Raw genomic sequence first — 20,285 nt, 5'->3', positions numbered from 1 at the left:
TGTGGCTGGCAGCGAGCAGACACACAGACCGCAACGCTCTGGCTGGAGTGTGCACAGTCCAAATCCTAATTACTGAAAACAAGTCGGCTTGTTCCAGGCGGGCGTGGAGTGGTACCGATTCACAGGGAGCAGATTGATAGAAGGAATCTGTTTGGTTACTGTGAAGCGGAAAGGCTGGATTGACGATTTCGGCGAGCCTGCTTGTGTCTCCACTCTGCTCTCAACAAAGCAGCCAATGAAAGATGAAACTCAACAGAATCAGGCCAAGATTCACTACCTTTGATAAAGCACACCTCCGTGGGATAAAAATGCAACCACCCAGCTACAAACTGCTCTCAAAAGGCTGGAGGGACTGTACTTTTGGAGAGAAATACTAATTTTAAAAGGGGAACACAGGATAAAAGAGGAAATCCTTCAGCACTGGAGTCGATGTAAATTGATATTTAATTTCAGCGACACATCTGATCAGGATGGAGGAATTTTAAACAGTGAGACAAGAAGCTGTGGGTGACGGAAAACTACAAAGAAGAAAAAACTATCTACATATCAATGACAGTTGAGACAGGTGAAGAGACTTAACGAAAGCTCCAGTTATTCTCCTCCAGCATTAAGGTCTCCAGAAAACACTGCACTTGCGTGCACAGCCGGCATGAGAACAAAGGTCCAGAGAGGGGAAGAAAGATGGAAACGTACACGCTGTTCGGTTGTTGGAAGACAGATCTAAGTAAGAGCGACAGATAAAGGGGGTGGACTTATTTGAAGACTGAGCAGATTTACACATGCAAAAGGAAAAGGACCCGAAGCAAAGCACATAAAAGAGAATGTAGCAATGTGCCAGAGCAGGGGTCTGCAACTCTTACACTCCAAAGAGCCATTTTTGCTTTTTCTCCAGCTAAATAAAACTTTGGAGCTGCAAATGTTACACGATCCTTTAGAAAAAAAATAACTTATTTTTGATAAATATCTACAAAAGGAAATTGGTTGTCATTTTTAAAAGAATCAGATTTTTTTTTCTATTTATATGATTTGAAATAAATGAAAAAAACAACAGAAAAACTTTTTCAAAAAGAGGACGGATACATTTTTATTCTATAGGATGTTTATATTTCTGGAAAAGTACATAAGAAAGAAAATGACGGGAAAAAAGATCTAAAAGAATATTGCTGGTACTTTTAGTATCATTTTGTTGTGGAAATTCAATGAAATCATTTCAAAAATATAAAATAAAACAAACAAAAAAACAGATATAGTTGTTAAGGTTGCAGACCTCTGGTTTGGAGGAACGGGATAAATGGTGACTAAGGAGAAGAAGTCAAACCAAGTTGCATTTAGATATTAACAGCAACATCTATAAATTTTAAAGGTTTAAACTGTTTTTACTATACCATGTGGCTTGAAAATTAAAGACTACAAACTAAGAACTAGGATGACTTACACTGGGTTTTAGTGAAAAAAAAACAACAACTTTTCTATCTGATCTAGACAGCGTGTCGCTGCTGCAGATTTTTGAGTTGGCAAAGAATCTTTGAGGATGATCTGCCCTGTTGTACATCAGAGATGCTAAGCGAGGCATTGACAGCAGCGTAAAGTTGGACTCATGTCTTAAAGGTGGGGCATGGGACAGCGATCATAGCTGCTCTATAGTCTGTTCAACAAAACACTTCAAGGTGGGACTTAGATGTCTTCATGTCTCTGGGTGTTTTCTGAAATGATCAGCACAGCCGGGGGTTGACCTGCTTGTTTGGGTCTAGGAAATGCACCTCTGTCATTGCATGCAATCTGTGTGTCAAATTCAATGCATACGTCTTTATTTACCTAGAAAACACTCTCCAGGATTTTAATAATAATAATATAATAATAATAATATTCCACCACAAACACCAACGACGATCAGGTTCTTAATCCGGCCTCTGATGACCTCTTGGAAACTCTGGAAGATCTTTTCTAAAATTTTCTTTTCCTTTTATTGCCTTCAGAGTTTATGATTATGTAATCGCACTCTGAGGGCACCCTGGTGACATCTGCCAAGACAAATCCTAATGGGGCTCTAAAGTGCTGGAACACTCAGACTCTGGAAACATGCTTGTTTTCAGAGCCCTTCAGATTCATCCAACCCTGGCCATCTTTGCAAGCTGCAGAGGTGTGCCGTGAAGGGCAAACAGGAGAGGAAAGATGTCGTGTGTGCACTTTTTTAAAAGAAAAAAAAAATGCATTTTGCGATGCATTTTTAATGCCTTTAAAAAGACACCATGAGCCAATGAGTGTCTCGACTTCAAAGGTTGAAAGAGAGAGAGAGGCAGAGAATTTGTGCAAGCGATCACGAGAGCAGATTTGCAGCAGTCCAGGGGTTCAAAGAGTCCCGCTGATGAGTCCCCGCTTTCTCAAAGAAAAGAGACTAAGGCGACGGTGACGAAGATCAAAAGGAAGGATATGAGGAAGAAATCAGAAGAGGAGCCCTTGAGGATGGAGCAGTGTGAATTAAAATGCATGTGTGGGTCCTGAGAGCCTCACCTTGCCTTCTGCGACTGCTGATTTTCCTAAAGCAGGTTCCCTCGCACAAGCGGTTGAGCCTCTGCTGTTTGATCAGCTCCATGATCTCCGGCTGGATCTTTTCCCTCAGCTCCCTGCAGGATAATAAACACCGATTACTCATTTATGGGAATTATCTACAGTCTGTTCAAAGCGGCCGACCAGTGGCGCCGATATGCAAAGTGTTATGAGAACAGAAGTAAGAGGATTAAATTAGCTATTCCCCAGTTTGCATAAATCATCAGAGGAAGACATCCTCCTGGATTATGAATGCTGGGAAGGAGTAGAAGACATTAAATACACATAATTAATTCCACTGTTTGTAATTCAGCCCGTCTGAGACACGGGAGAATGAAATTTGTCTCTCAGAGCCGCGATAAAACGTGAAAAACAAGGCAGCTTAAAATAATCGATCAAAAGATACAACAATAAAATAACATCTATGTGAGAGTGCGTGCACACACACACAGAAAAATAACCCAATACCAGAGAGACAGATCATGGGGCTGAGTTCACGAGTTGAACAGGCTACGCTAAGACGTTATTTCTCTGCCTTGATCCACCTTCTGCCTGGAGGAAGGGGGAGATCTGGATGGCTGGGGTCCATCAAGATGTTCCCTACTCTGGTTCTGTATCCTCTCATATGGTTTTGCATACCCTCGTACAGATAACATGAGAACACTGTTTATTCCTATGCAGAATTAAAACCAAACACTGGGGAAATATGTTTTTTTGCTTAAAAAGAAAAAAGAAAAAAAGGTTTGCAGAGAAATTGGCTGGTGACCAGAACAAGCCAATTTTACATGTGACCGGCCCTGAGCGCCGATCTTTTCCCAGTCGGTGAATTCAACACACCGAGCGTTACAAGGTCAAAGTGACAGCGCCGCTCCTTGGAGTGGAAGATGCTACTGAGGGAAGACGACTAAGAGTTAGCTACTTTCGGGGTTAAAAAGTAAAAAAAATTAAGTCAGAGAAGAGACAGAAGTAGTGAGAAGCTACATCTTTAGATGTTGATCCAGTCTGCCACAGCTGGAAATTCGGTTTTAACCTTTGGAAAACTCTATTTTGGCACAACTAACTTAGATTACACACGGGGTCTGGTGTTAGTAATGCAAACCGTGCTCATTGTTCTACCCATGCCAGTGGCACCAACGCTGATATATGACGCTCAAACACTAAATGTCAACTCTGTGATCATTTTGTTTTTGTTTTGGGTTTATTTGAACACATTTAGCTGTATTTGTAGATCTTGTCTTGCAGAGAGACGGCTCTGCAACTTTAGCCTTTTTTACTTCTTCAAAAAAGCAACTTTTGTTTTACAATAAATATGTAATCAAGACTGTTCAAATTTCCAATACAGAGAAATCTGAGCCGTTTCATAACAGCCCACTTGACGTCTGCACCTCAGTTTGATTGACCGTCCCACTCAGCACACAGGTCTGTGGTCTGAAATCTTCAGTGAAAGGGATGAAGGTCATTCTGTTTTACTATCTTATGTGGCAATTTTCCGCTGATGCTACGCACCTTTAAACGCCCTTCTCTTTTTCTTTGTCTCATTGCTAAGTTGCTGCACGCTCAGTTTAAACTGATAAATTCAGGTGAATGCAGAAAATCTGTGGCGCTGGGTTGTGTAGGCACAACTACGACAGGGGAGCACCTGGCAAGGTGATGAAAGGATAAAAACAAAATGAAACAAAAATCTCCAGGGATTGTGAAGTAGCTACCTTGAAACCGTGAAATATTGATTAGTTCAGGTGGAGAGCACTTTCAGGGATGAATTAAATAAAGGAATGAAAGACAAGTTAAAATGCCTTTATTTCCCCCAAGTAGCCTTGAGTTCATCTTTAGCAATTATTGAATTAAAGCTAAATTGCATTTTGCATGTGAGCAAAGTTTCAAACATACTGTACTTTGCAAAATTAGGCACACCCCTTGGAAAAATGTTTTCACATTTTGTCACCTTGCAACCACACATTGACTGTTTTTCAAAACTGTCTGCTGCAGTTATAGTTGCAAGGCTGTTGGGCCAGAATTTCTGCTCACTACTCTTCAAAATAGCTAAAGTGCAGTCAGGTTGGATTGAGAACATCTGGGCACATGAATTTAAAAGTTTTGGCACAAATTTTTAATTGAATTTATGTCTGGACTTTGACTAGACCACTTTAGCTTGATCTAAACCTTCTGCTCTTCTAAAAGGTACTCTCCCAAGATTGCAGTTGGATTTAGCTCCAAACATTTCCCCAGACGTTTAAGGAGACCCATATCCACACGTCTTCTTCAGAGTTTTTTTCATCTACGGTTCTATACCCCACAGCGGGAGAGCTACTGAGGTTATGTTTTGAACCTAAACCAATACCGATTCAAACTTCAAATGCAATTCACTCGTTCAACATGAGGAGGGCGCCACACAAACTGTTTAAGACGCGAAAGCAGGATTTCAACAAATGTGTTGAACATTGTCACAAACAATGACCGGGACATGTAGACAGGACCATCTGAAATCAATATATATATTGATTTCAGATGGTCCTGTCTACAGTTTATTAGCAAAAAAAAGTCATATTAGAATAGAATAGAATAGAATTAAATTTTATTGTCATTGCACTGTCACAAGTACAAGCAACAAAATGTGGTTTCTCTGCTTTTAACCCATCACCCTTGGGGAGCAGTGGGCTGCCATGTGCGGCGCCCGGGAAGCGTTCTGGGGTTAAGGGTCTTGCTCAGGGACCCAGAGTGCAGGCACTGGGGATCGAACCGGGTACTTGCATCCTTCTCTGAGTGCAAGCGCGCTGCTCTAACCACTAGGCCACCACTAAACCATATTTTTATTTTTGCATAACTCTGTGAGTAATAAATACATAATATTTTAAAACTATTTTAGCAAAAATCTCCACTTTCTGCAGGAAAATGGTTTTTCAACTCATGCAATACTTCCGCCACTCTAGTTCAAAGTCTTCAACTTATTTTGATGCCTCTGTTCTGAGGGGACCGGCTGTCGAAAAATCTTTGATCCAAGATGTTGGGCTCATTTTTGCAGCTCCTGATTAAACTGCATCGATTAGGAGGAAATTTCGAGCGTCCCAGCGACTTAAACTCTGGTGAAGACAAACTCGTCAGTCTGTGGTTTTCTCAGCCGCGTTGGCAGAGATAACATTTTCGAACATAGCCCTTTCATTTCCAGACAGTTTTGATGTTATGCTGTAATTTATGTAGCGTTCTGATTTGGTACCAGAAACGTTTGACTTCCTCAAGCATCTTTTGTTTTACTCGCCACATAACACAGAACACAGCCGCATATGTTCAGCAACACATAAAACTCAGTGTAAACCCATAACTTGATCTGAATACATCTGATAAAACGCACTTCTGTGAATTCTGTTTCAAGGGAGCTTTTCTTCGACAGCTTCTTCTGCTGTTGCCGCATTTTGTCCAGTGGGAATAGATGTCTGCAAAAGTTTGGTCTCTCCCCTTTAGCGGTGACTCAATAAGCCCTTAGCTCAGCATTGATTACCGTTAAACAGACAGGTTCTCTCGGTGCAACCATTTCTCAAAACTGTCTCCTACCCACTCCATTAAAAACAAGGACAGAACAATGTTCTCCGACACAGAAACTGGATTAATGATATGCCGGCTCTCTGAGAGGGTCATTAATTGAGTACAGACTAGGGCCGCCGTCTGAAGAAAGTTTGAGTTTAATCCAGAAATCAATCGAAACAAGAGTAAGCTGGTGAAGCCAGTTTTATACCAGTTGCTGGCTTTTACGTGAAAAAATGCAAAAGCAAATCTATTCTATAGGCAGTTTTGACTAGATACTCTGATTTGGGTAAAATACCTGTTAAGTTACATTGTAAGATGGAATGTAATAGTTAACATCAATAGTATTAGGCAGGCCCTCAAAGTCTATACTGTATACGCTAAAGTGTATGACATTAATTGTTCACTAAAGGCAGATATCCAACAGATTTAACCATTTTTTGGCAAAAGCGTAGAAATGTCAATTTGTCTCTCAAGATAAGGCAGCAACACTCACAGGATGGGCCGGGACTGGAAGTCTTCCTGATTCATCCTCTCCGACTGGCGTATCTTCAGGATTTCTGTGTAGCTCAGGTTCTGCAGGCGACTCTTGAACTGGTCCAAGGAATTAGGCTTGAGAGAGAGCGCTCGCATGATCTGCTCTCTCACCACCTGCATTACCTGCAAAAAAATAAAATAAAAACAGAAAACAAAGAAGGAGGAGGCAGGTGAGATCACAATGGTTGCAGACAACAGGCAGGATGGAGACAAATGTTTCTGGGGAAAACGTCTCTTCTAGCTTTTGGGAGTTCAACGAAGCATATCAACTTTTCCAACATTATCAATTATGCATTTATTGCTGCAGAATGTGTGCCTAATCTGAATGAAAAGAAATGGGACAAAGCTAAAGAAGTCAATATTAGCCCATATAAGCAGCCCCCATTCCAACAACCTTTTTTTTTTTCAGATCGCTCTGGGACAAAATGTAGGATCAACCCACTGACCAGACATGACTCCCCTCAAGCAGCAGAAAAAAATCAATATAAATGGCTTGTACTTGTATAGCACTTTAAATAGTCAGACGACCCCAAAACGCTTTACACTACAGTCAGTCATTCACATTCACACACTGAATGTGTGTGTTAACATAAACTAAACAGATATCGGTCTGATACAAATGAAATACTTATTTGGATATAATTTAATCATTTGTATGAATCTCCCTCGATTATAAAGATATGTTCTCTAACAAGTTGGGATTTTATTGATGACTGGATAAAGAAAAAAAAATGTGTTGTTCTTTTTTTTTTTTAAGCACAAGCACGTCGTCATTTAGTTACAGCCAAAAACATGAACCAGTTCATCTGTTCAGGGACTTAAGAAGCATTCTGTAGTTTATTTATCAGGCTGGCTTTGGAACATTACCTTCTAAATGCGTCATTAACTATGTATAAACAAGGTATTGTTTTTATGGTTTTAGAATTAAACCTCCTTGTGGAGAAATATGAAAAAGAGAAATGTTTTGCATTTACCTCCTGTCCATCCAACAATGCAGTGCACTGTTAAACACTCAGATATCCATAAACAGCTTATACCAGATGGCGTTTGGATAAAAACCTGCTGTGTGTCAATTTGTCCTTGTCATTTGTTAATGTTGTTTTTTTGTGTGCGTGTGTTTTTTTTTTTTCCCCCTCTGCTCTCACGGACAATGTGGGTGAGAATTATGACAATATCGTCCAAGTAGTTTTCCATTTCCAATAAAACAAACGGAAAAAAAGAAGCGTACAACCACTCAGGACTGTAACACCTCTTGGTGCAGTGGGTAGTGTATTTCCTGACAGTTTTTTGAGTTTCCAGGTAGTCCTATAAACAGCATATAAACAGGATGACTTGGCATTTGTTGCAGTCCCTTCTTTCATTGGCATTCCAGTCACATTTCATTTGGACCAACTGTGGTTCTCTTTGTTTATGTACTTTCTCCTTCCTGACTTTGTTGTAAAACCTGCATTCCCTCCTCACAGCAACTCCTGCATCTCAGGCGCCAAAGTTAGGTTAGTTTTTATTTTATTTTATTATGCTCCTCAATTTTTATGCTCTGAAACTTCCACTGATACATACACTCAAAACCAGATATTTATATACTGTATAAAAAGATACTCTGAGTATTTCTTTAAATCAGAATAAAACCTTTAATGTTTTATATCAGTTCGGATTGCCAACATTATTTACGTTTGCTCAAAGGCAGAAGAATGATTGAGGATTTGTCTTTCTTTAAGGTCACAAGTTTACATATAAAGATTGAATATCTGCAAACTTAAATGCGGGACAGCCTAGGACGGTGATGTCACAGCTTTGAAAGCTTCTGATTGGGTGATTCACAACCTTCGAGTTAACTGGAAGCACAGCAATGGATGTATTTTAAGGCAACTCCTCAAACTTCTCGTGCACCATTATGGCAAAATCTTGCCTACCGATCGGCGCATCGGTGGATGAATGTGTGCGTGTTAGTTGAGTGTGATGATGAGTGAATTTGGCTCTAGTGAAAAAGCACTCCGAATGGTAAAAATAACCAGATAAGCGACATACAGATTCAGTCCAGTTAGCATTATGGGTTGACATCGGTAGCTGCTGCGCTGAGCCTGCTGCAGAATATACCTTTGTACTATATGCTATTTTAGGAGGATTTTTGCAAACACTACAAGATGTGCAAAAATCTGAACATTCATAAATGCCTTTTTTTTCCCCTCATTTTCGTCACCCCACAACCACAAGATCCAATGTATCTTGCAGGTATTTCCAGTAACACACCAACAACGTAGCACCTAAACGTGAAGTGGTAGGAAAATGAAACACGGCACAACACGGCCTCCATCCGCATTCATTACTTTTGTAGAAGTACCTTTTTTGTATTGAGCTCCATCCGTTTCCCCCCCATTAACTCTCAGCTTCTGCCGCTGCTGAAGGAAATTATACCCAAGGCATGATGCTGCCGCCACCATGTTTCACAGTGAAGGATACGCTTTCATCAGGCTATGTAGCCCTATTTCCTGTCTCATGTGTTTCTTGGTCTTTATGAGGCCCTTTGTTGGCTAACGTCCTCTGATGAACCTCAGAGGACGTAAAAAAAAAAAAATTAAAAAAAATAAATAAACAAATTCTGTAGTTATAAAGTGAAAAAACTTGAAAATATCCAAGAGATATGAACACTTTTCCACTCTCTAACTGCGGTGCGCTTTGGTGCAGCTCTAATCTGTTTGGTCTGGGCACTCTCAACTTTAGCAGCGGGACATAAACCTGGCAAAAAGCCCAAACGAGATCTTATGCAATATTGTTCACATTGTTTGTTTTTTTGCTGCAAGGCGATTACTCATCATTTGGATGAACCGTTGGACTCTCACCACTCAGACTGAGCCAGAGAAAAGGTCATTATAAATAGAAAATCCGAGCCTCTGGAAATGCATGTTAAGCATAAGCCTGAATCGAGAGACAAAAAAAAAAACTGAAAGATTTTAGACGGCACCAGTGAATGAGTGTAATCCTGTTTAATCATCACCATCATGACTCCGGACTGCATAAAGAAGAGATCTGGACCCAAAGTCCTAAATCTTAAGTTAAAGCTGCAAACCAACATGGCTATAAAAAGGAATTAACCCAACTTGCTGTTCAATGTCTGAAAATGTCTGGTATTAAAATGCTGGTATGGATGATTTAGACTGAAAAAACAGACAGCAAAAAGTCAACTTATTGCTGATTAAACTTCAATCTGGGATTTGCATTGGAGTGCATATATGTTTCAATGTGGTAAAAGTAAATCTCTATATGAATAAGCAACAAAAATAACCACAAGAGTAAAACAAGAGTGCTTAATATTTTAGCCACCACTTATAACTCGTCATTATACTCAACCTGCAGAGTCCTCTGTGGACTTTTTAAACCCATTTATTGTCCTTCTCTTGGATCTATTTACTAAATCCAAGCCACATAGCTACCTTGTCCCTCTCTAGTGTTGCACTAAATCTGTTACTGAGGCTGATGCAAAACATCTGCGACATCGCAAAGCCAAGCCGTAAAATATCCTTTGACAGGGCAGACGAGCTTGAAACAAAGCCTCTGTGTGCCGAGCTTAACCTTAACCAGCATCATTTTCAAAATGATGCTTAATAGAATTATGTAATGGCACCCTGACACGGATTTTTTTTATTTTTTTTATGCAAAGATAAAAGAACATTTCATGCGCTTCTCCCTCAAGCAAGACTTAGAAAGGAATCCTGCTGTGCGTCTAATAAGACAGGAGGAGGACTTCAGCTGAAGTCTGTCAGACACTTCAAATGTTGCTTGATGTTTAATTCAATCTAGTTTCTAATATTCAGAATAATAGATATATTTTATTCCTACTAATTTTGTTGCAAGGAAACTCTCCTGCCTTGCAAAAGTATTTACATCACTTGATCTTTTTTCACATTTTGTCACATTGTAACCACATTATAAATATTTGTTTTTTGGGGGGGGGGGATTTCATGCAAGAAGGACGTACACTAGGCTATTTTTCTAAAGTGAAGGGAAAATATTTTAAAATGGTGCATATTTAAAATCTTTCATGAGAGTTACAGCTTTTTGGGTATGTTTATATCAGCTTTGCACATGTAGATATTGACATTTATGTCTAATATTCTTTAAAAAAAAGAAAAAAAAGATTTGATGGAGATCATCTCATGACCATCAATTTTCAAGTCTTACTAAAGATTATCAATTGGATACAGGTCTGAACTTTGCCTGGCTCTGGTACATCAATATGGCTTGATCCAAATTATTTCATTGTAGATATGGCTGTATGTTTAGGATCATCCTATGTGGTTTGGTCTCCATGATGCTGTTGCTGTATCTAGTAATGAGGTGACTTCTAAAGGCAACCGGATAAATTCTCTAGGTCTTATTTAGGCCTAAAAAGGGGCTGAATACTAATTCACATCATACTTTTTAGATTTGTATTTCTAATTATTTTCAAAAACCATGCATCATTTATTGCCCTCCACAATCATGCCCTACTTTGTATCGCTCCATCGCATAAAATCCAAACACAATATATTAGAGCTGATGGTTGTGATGCAACAAAATTGTGAAAAAGTTCACTGGGAGTGAATAGTTTGCCAATGGCACTTAGCACAGATAGTAGCACTTTTTAAAGCCACTCATTGACGCTCTTGGGATGCGGCCCAGCATCAAACCCCAAACACAGTAAATGTTAGCAATAAGAGGAGCAGCTGTTTTTCTTGCCTCTGGTCGAGAGCAGGAAATTGGGGCTGAGTTGTAAAGCTTGTTGTATCAGTATACTCATCCCATAGACTGTTTTTCTGTCATCACTTTCTCTCTATCCTTCTGTCTAGGCCCAGTGGATAAAGCCAAAGCTTTAGTCATGTAAAAGAGAGCGCTTAAGTCACAATCTTTATTTTTTAATTACAACTTTGTGATGATAAATCAAGGCGTGCAGATAATTAAGTAAAAGCTGACTCTATTATCCTATTAAGATTATAAATGGTGCATCTGTGTGCCAAGATTGAGTATTGTTCTCCTGAGGATATTAATCAATGATCGTATCAAAAACAACCGTACAACAAATACACTATCAGCCTGTAATCAAGAAAGACTGGCAATTGCAAAGCCTAAAGATCACAACCTGATGTTATTTCAAAAAAAGCAGAGAAAGTTTTGTTTCTTAAAAGCACGCCACATCATAATTTTCAGCCAACCTGGTCTTTCAGCAGCCGTCCCTGGAGAGGCTTCATTAATATGCCTCGTTTGCAGCCATGTCTCCGACAGGAAAACAATTCTGCAGGCCCATGTGGCTGCGCTCATCCTAATTAACACCACGAATATTCATCACATTTAATACGAACACATGGTCCTTTGTCAACGGGCCGAGAATGCATGAGGGCAGCATTATGAATATTTCATCTTTATCCCTTTGTCATCAGAGAACACCTTGAAAGAGACGAGGTGACGTCAGAGCTCAGGGAAACTTTCACTTCTGAGAATCTGTCCACCTTGCGCTCTTCTCCCCGTTCAGTCAGATTCCCTGATCCAAGGTTTGCTTATTCTTTTGACCTTCGGCAAGTGTTTTACATCCCTCATTTCACGATTCCTCATCTTTCCTAGACAACAAGGGCGCAACGGCAGTTAGATACTACGGCAAGTGTCGGCAGAGTAATTAAAAGCCATCCTAAGAGCCACGGAGTGCAGGTAATGAAAGCGTCGACTCGTCCATCACTTCTCTGCACCTTTGAGCTCGTCCCCCAGCAGGACGGTCCCCTCTCTGTTGGGCACTGCCCCCACCACCCGTCATCCTTCCCCTGCTGCAACAAATTACCGCCCACTTCCCGTCAACCAGTCAGCTGCACGGCCGCCCCGTTTAGCTAAGAGCTCGCTAATGACATCATTTAGCAGCTGTCGGTCAAACCCGAGCACACCACTCAAGCTTTTCGTGGAGAAATCCTGGAGATCTTCCTGGAGACTCTTTGTTTGGGGAGAATAACAAGGCTGCCATCATGGCATAATTACTTTCCCAACAAGTCCCTGAAAGCAATCAAATATCCAATCTTTCTTGATAATCGAACCGTTACTGGAGGGCGTCACTTCAGCAGGCGAACATACGCAGGATGGAGCGAAAGGGGAAAAAGACAAGTACTCTATGTGAGCATGCAAAACGGTGCAAAGTCATTCCGCAATATCTTCTAATTGATAGCAAACTGAAAAAAAGGGAAACGAAGAGGGCAAAACATTGTAGCATTCCCTTGATGTGGGTAATGAACTGATACCAATATTTCAGCTAAGAAAACTAAATAACATTAGCCTTGCTTGAGGGCATGTGAATGTTTTTACCCCCCCCCCCCTTTTAGTTAGTTATAAAACATTACTTTGCCATTTAAAAACACTAACCAGGACTTTTTCACACCTCCTCGACAATGTAGTCTTCACAAGAAGGCACAACATACTTTGAGTCTTCAGTTGATTCTACTACTTGGATTAGACCCAAATGACCCCACAGATCATGACGGGTCCTAGCATTGCAGTGTAGTACCTAAACTAGAGCCAAACGGTATGAAATAATCAAAACTTTCCAACTAGCTGTCATGTGACAATCTTTCTAGATGAGATTGACGCGATAATAAAAGTCTGGTTGAGTTTCTGCAAGACCTGTAAAATCAAGAAAATACTTAAACTGAACCTTTCAGGCAACACAAAGTAGGGTAATCTAGAAAAATCAGCACATCAGGCCCCAATCGAAAGAAACTTAAGAACATATGAGCGACAAGAATCACTGACGTCTATCCGTTAGGAAAGGTGACAAAGCCATTTTTAAGACATAGGGACTCCAGCGTACCACAATGATTATCCATAAATGTAGAAAACATGAAACTGTTGGGAATCTTCCAAGGAGTGTCCGGCATACTGAAGTTATTGAGGTGTGCGTCGATGACTCTTCCAGGGGTCCAAAAAGAAGCAGCTGGTAAACATCTGAAGCCCTGCAGCCCTACTGCGGCTCAGTCGATGTTAGCGTTTATGATTCAACAATAAGAAAGAAACCGAGAAAGGCTGTAACTACTGATGACCACATAATATTTTTTAAATGAAAATAGAAAACATCAATATTTAATCTTTCCCGTTCTGCTTTGAAATTCTTCTTTGTCACCTTTTCCTCACTTGTTCTTGTCAAGTTCCACTTAATACCAAGATATTTCTTTGCGAGATGAAAAAAAAGATAACACTCCCGTCCATAAAAGCTTTAAATATGTATTCACTGCCTCTTGCTGCTTGCAGGTTACGAGTCATTTCATCTGTATGTTTAAAGTAACATAAATTGTGGTACCAGCTAGATGTGACTTTGAAGTGCTTTTAAAAGCACTTTTCTTTCTACTGAATGCTTTACTTTTCTATTTGACGGCACTTAGAGAACTGTAGGCATAATAGTTCGTTACACTTAGAAACCTGACATGTAAGGCACATGAAGCAGCGTGGTTCTCCTATTTGACAAAAAAATATGAACAAAATCTAACCTACACTAAAGCACATGTTGGCTTAATTATCCAGTGACGTTCCTTGTAATCTTTCAGGATTCACCTCTACAGCAGACATGAAAACCCCCGTGGTCTACACACTTAAGATCTCATTGCTTCTCTCTATGAACCAAATAATATACTGCTGCCGTATTTAGAGGTCCAGCACTATGTGCCGAGATAAGCTGTTTTTATGGGGGAGGGGGTGGGGGTTAGAAAGGTAAAGCAAGAAAACAGCTCCACATGAGGTACAGCACTACCCGATATATACAATCAGAGAAAAATAAAGTCAGCTGGGAATACAGCAATCACTGCAAATTTACAGAGAATCAACAACAAAAGCCGAGAGCCGACCTTGGCTTAGTGAGCATTGAATGTTCTTCGGGCATTATCCACAGTTACGCCGCAGAAAAAAGAAAAATCTGCATTAATTGGTCCAGATGGATGATTAAATTGGTTTTGATTAAGCATCTATTCAAGGACTCATCATCGGCAGGGCACACAAACTAATGCTGTTCGGAGACACTAAAGCAACTTCCACATGAATAATGCAAAACTCATACATTTAGGCCCGTTATTAGGCTTTTAGACAAAAATGTGATATAAATAACAAAAAAAAAAACCCAACAACATCCAAACAACATAAACTATGAATTATAAATGCAAATTTGGTCTCATTTAGAAATAATGAAAGCCCTTTTCTAGTTTATTCTTTATATAAGCTGCAACAAAATATTATTCTTGGCTGAAAATATGACTTCAGTAAAATAGGAAATGAACATAAGATGTTTTCTGTAACATGGCCAGTAATAATTTCTAATCTTTTATCTTTTTTTTATTTGCTCATTATTTTCATGGTGCAACAAATGCTTTGGATCTATTATTTATTAGCCTTTAATAAACTCAATGTATTTTATTGGACGTTTAGGGGATAGACCAACACTAATCAGCAAATAATTGTGTTAATGAATAAAAATCTTAAAATTGTGGTGTGCATTTGTATCCAACCCCATAGAACCACCATTCCCCGTACTTAGAGCTGCACATCTTTTTGGGTATGTCTCCGATAGGTTTGCACATCTAGACACAGTTCAGAGCATTATTTCTTTGCAAAACAGCTCAAGCCTACTCAGAGTGGTTGGAGAGCATGTGAAAACGACCATTTTCTAGTCTTGCCACAGATTCTCATTCGGATCGAGGGCTGGACTTTAACTGGGGCATTCTAACACAGCAATAATATCCAGGATCGCCCTGTATTTGCTCAACCCATCTTCAAATCAACTCTGGCAAGCTTCCTGGTCCCTGCTGAAGAAAAGTGTCCCATATATGGCTTTTTTAATATAAAAAAATTGGATTTACTGTTTTTAATCCCTTTATTCTCGATGTTCTTCCATTTATGGGGCTGTATGTTTAATACTTGTCAACAGATTATTGCACATGAGCTTTGGCTCGCTGCAGCTCCTCCAGAGTCAGCATACGTGTCTAAATTGAGCTCAAGTTACAGGTTGATGCTGCTTACTAAAATGTTAGCTTCCTAAAGGGAGTTTGTTGCACTAGATGATATTCAGGGCTATCAGAGTAAAGAGGGATAAATGCATATACAGACCACAGTGCTTAGGCTTTTATTTATATATATATATATATATATATATATATATATATATATATATATATATATAAACATGTTGTAAGGCATCCATCCTAATCCCTTTAGTTCATAAATGCTCGATACTTTCGTGGTTGGAAAGTGTCAACATGTGGAAAACTTCACGGAACATAAGTTACATTGGAAAGCACTGCATGTATGAGAGTGGCTTTACAAAGGCCAAGCCTTTGATTAATTTATTATTGCTGGTCAAGGAAGATCCATAATTACACACAGAGGATTCAAATTTGTTACAGATTTTTAGCAGCGACATATTAATATATGATGATTATTACAAGAGCTCAGGTAGCCATATGAGTGCTTATTTTTGCAAATAATCTAAAGTAAATACTGCAACCCAAAGACACACAAATAAATCAAAAGCCCAATAAATGACCAAATAACAAGGCATGAAAACTCCAGCTCAAGCATCCATTTCCCTGCTGATTTCTAGTACGCCTAATTATCTCAGTTCACCACAAAACAAAAGGCTGGACCGGCATCTCTGTTCCTACAGCTCTGATGGTTTGATGCTAATGACGGATGATCTCTCTGGTCCGATTAGTGAGCTTAGCTTTGCTGTACTCCACGCGAGTGGGCCAGCGCTCCCAGAGATGAAAGATCGCCCCCTTAGGCGCACAAACACACACTCGTGAAAAAGTAATGCGCCAAAACGAAGAAAAGAAACCCAAAATAACTGACACAAGTCCCTGCAGAGCAAACAAGAAGAAGAGCCTTTACTCTTCATAAGCACTCACATGCAAACCGCGCAGGAAGCGAATGGACGCGAACACACTCAGAGAGTTGTTGGAGCATGCCTGCATCCTCGCACCGTCGGATTGTGCTTACACATGTGCAAAAACAATAAAGCAAAACTTGTTAAGGGAGTGGGAGGCGAGGCAGCCAGGCAGAAAGATATAAATAGCCTGTCTGAATTTAACAATAGAGGTGGTGGAGGTGGTGCAGGACACCGGTGGGATGGGGAGTAGGGGGACAAGACTGAGGAGGAGGAGTAAAAGACGGAGAGAACGGGAGGGGAAAAAAACAGAAGACAAAAGAACTGGAAGAAACTGCAGGAAGGGAAGAGCCTCAGAAACAGACAGCTGGTCGAGCCCTGCACATAAAACCAGTAATGAAACGAGACACCAGCAGGGCTCGTTGCAGGAGAGTAGGAAGAGTCAGGGAGAGGTGCAGGTTTTCCAAGCTGTGGTCCAGGTACAGTTTCATTCAAAGATGGACAGCAGTGGAGGAGTGTGCGGGGCATTCCCCAACTGTCCTAAGATGTTTCTATGAACTCAGATAAATGCCCGTATATATCAGACAAGTCACATATCTAATTCAATGCTCCAAGAATCCTCTTGTTAAGCAAATGCACATCTACGCTAACTGGAAAGGCAAGTAGAGGAAGTCAGAACCTGAAATAGTTTATTCACCACTACAAGGTCTGTAAGGATACGTTCAGCTCATGAGACGAGACCTTACAAAATCAAAATCTTCTTAAAAAAACAAAGCAAAGATTCTCAAGACTTTGGTTTTCACAAGTCATCAAGCAACCAAGTCCAAGTCTCTTGTCCTTCTGCAGGACAGGTTGCAGCTTTCAAGCGTGTTTCATTCTAAAATAATACTAATCACAAAAATGCATTCAAAGTCTGAGTTCTTGTGGTTTTACAAAAAAAAGTACAAAGGATGCATGAATCTCCAATGACACCTTAAACAATCCAAGTTTAGTATAGGAATGTCCAATTCAGGTCAGATCCGCTTTCTTTATTTTAAACAAGAGAAGATCAGTTGCTGTCCAAATTCATGGACAACAGCAAAATAGCCTTTTAGCTTAAAGCTGCTGGAAAGCTCCAAAGCAGAGGACAACTATAGCATCCTTAGCAGCTAATAGTTAGCCAATCGTGGTATTATTACATTACTTAAAATTCAATAATATATGGTCTAAGGATCTGTTAATGTTTTTTTTTCTAAAGACTAATTTTACTTTGAGGGTCCAAAGTAATTTTTAAATAAAAACAAGAAATTAAATAAAAAATTGCCTTTTTTAAATTGAGATTAATACAGTAAACACTAGATGTCAACAAATATTGTAGAGAAAAGAAATATGAGTGCAAATTTGTGATTTTTTTTTTCAGATCCTCCCATTTCATTATACATATAAAAGGCTGAAGCCAAAATAGAAACATTAAATGGAAACTCAGTATGTGGCAACAAAACAACAACAACAATAATAATAATAACAATAACAATAATAATAATAATAATAATAATAATAATAATAATAATAATAATAATAATAAGTATAAAACATATACAATCTAAGAATTTGAGCTTTTTCTTATATTTCGCCAGAATATACACCAAACCACCACACAGTTAAATTAATTCATTATCTCTGAGTTTTAGGCTCATTTAGCTGAAGTGCTACCTGGACCAAGTTCAAGATCTCCGTTCTGTGGTCAACTTTAACTGAACACTCAGAAACAAAATGAGCAACCATAGGCTTCTTCTGCAGGATTACACTTAGCTTGCCGTTTATTTTAATTTATTATTAACTGGCAGGAAATGCAAATGTGTCGTATACCAAAGTTGGTGCAGCATGTAGTGTCTATTGTCAGTAGTGCAATATGTTTCTTATTCGGTTTTTATTATTGCTCATGAAAAAAACAGCAAGTCATTTATGGGGGGAGAGAACCTCCATTAACCTTGTGCTATTTCTACCGCTCGCCAAACCATTATCACAACAAGCTGGCTGTGGGGTAGGCTTTATGCATTTTTCATATCTACGGTAGGTTTAAAGAGGACAGGGAGGCAGGAGTGCTGTTTGCACTTATTTGGATTTATGGCACAAGGTGTCACTAATACTTACATGCTTACAAATGTCTCCGTTAAGGTCTAACAACACATTTGTTGCATTTCTTCTTGATATTAATTAATTTAAAAAACAAAAACAGAATAAAAACCCTGCGCACGGCATTTTCCTGTCCTGGAGAAAAAAATTAAGCTGGATCTGGAAACCTGTTTTGTCCACTTCCTTAGCCGCAGAAGGAAGAGGTACTTTTTTTAGGGACTTTGTAAGGGGTCAGTGGATTAAAGGGTCCAGTTATCCTGCCCTGTTTACTTTAGTACTGTAGCATCTATTTCACAAGAACCTCATTAAAATATATCATGAGCTGAATTATCAAAAGAGTTATATCAAAAGAGAGTAGAAATTCAAGAGTTAGCCTAACACTTAAAAAACTGTGTTTGATAAAAAAGATCTTTAACAGCGGCAAAAGGTGAGTTTTATTGAAGACTGTAGCTATAAGTATCAACTCGGTTAAACCATTTGAAGGGATTCCAAGTCAGCACATTTGAAGGGATGTGTGCCCATGCTGGAGCAGCTTGTTCACCCATTCCTCAACATTCTATATTTTCAATATTCTCAGATTCCCATCCAAATATTGTTAGAAAGCTAAAATCCCAGGCTTGGTTAGTAAGGTTACACACTGATCAAGCTTTGACAGAGTATATCAACCGCAACAGAACAGTTTATATGGGGGTCAAATGGGGAATAATTAAATTAAATACTATATCTGAAAACAAAAGGAGGAAGAATGAGCTTCAACTAGGTCATATAAAACACAAAACAACAGAAACAGAAATTGATAGTAAATTATTAAAGGAACTATAAGTAAAATTGACACCTTGTGGCTTAAATCGGTACAACAGCTTGTCAATCACAACAACCTAATATGTCGTTTTTTAACGGTGTGTTGCTGTTGTGAATTTTTACTTCCACAGAACAGGTCTATGATGTTGTATTCTGTTATATTTCTGGTCCACTTTTCTTACTGGGTTCCATGTCAGCAGGCTGCTGCTCTTTTGCCAAAATAAAATACCAAATGCTGCGCTCTCTTTTGGGCACCCTGGGATCTCTCATATGATTGGCTCAGAAACCAGGAAGTTAACACGGTCTACACTCTGAACTAAAGTAGTTCAGCACCATACCTCTAGGTTTGAAAGGTGACTTGACGAAGACATCATTGATCGAGAGGACCGGTTGTTTATATGGAATGTTACTTCCATCCCTGGTGACAAATGAGAACGATTTAGGTTGATTTTACTGTAAATATCTTACTTATAGCTCCTTTAAGCATTCCTTATTAATGGAGGTGAATATAAGATCAATTTATTTCATAGCGATCCACAGAGGAATCAACTTGCAAACAGAATTACCCAATTTTCACCTTGACTGTCCCTGACAGGAGACTGGCTGGTGGTAAAGCGCAAAATCAGATTGTTCTCTGCAGTCAGTGAACGCAACATACCTTAGCTATACAAGATTGTGGAAACCACACCTCTATCTGGAGCGGATGTTTTAAAAGCAGGAAGAGAACACAAAGTTAGCCCTTTTCAGATTGGGTCAGGTGTTAAAGCAAACAAAGGGTGCAAGAACCCATTTAAAATAACATTTCTAAGGATGCGGGTTAGTTGTTCATTTAGGTTCAAACAACTAGACCTCATCAGCTGCTGGCTATTTCACTCCTTTTACATTTTGTACTTTT

The 20,285-nt window shown here is 39.4% G+C and overlaps 1 protein-coding gene across 8 annotated transcripts in view; it reads right to left on the bottom strand.

Annotated features, from left to right (window-relative positions):
• The window catches only part of elmo1 (engulfment and cell motility 1 (ced-12 homolog, C. elegans)), a 131,088-nt gene that overhangs the window by 6,689 nt on the left and 104,114 nt on the right, over nt 1-20,285 (bottom strand). For all 8 annotated transcript variants that reach the window (XM_036145058.1, XM_036145063.1, XM_036145061.1 and 5 more), the window contains 2 exons: nt 6,560-6,723; nt 2,512-2,624 (listed from right to left, as the gene is read on the bottom strand). In XM_036145058.1, the coding sequence (XP_036000951.1) occupies nt 2,512-2,624; nt 6,560-6,723 (277 nt within the window). The remainder of the gene's footprint in view (nt 1-2,511; nt 2,625-6,559; nt 6,724-20,285) is intronic.

This window comes from Fundulus heteroclitus, chromosome 13, assembly GCF_011125445.2.
Source record: "Fundulus heteroclitus isolate FHET01 chromosome 13, MU-UCD_Fhet_4.1, whole genome shotgun sequence".
In the NCBI taxonomy this organism is placed as follows: domain Eukaryota; kingdom Metazoa; phylum Chordata; class Actinopteri; order Cyprinodontiformes; family Fundulidae; genus Fundulus; species Fundulus heteroclitus.
The sequence above is the reverse complement of the archived record's forward strand: the minus strand, read 5'-3'. Positions and strand labels throughout refer to the sequence as shown.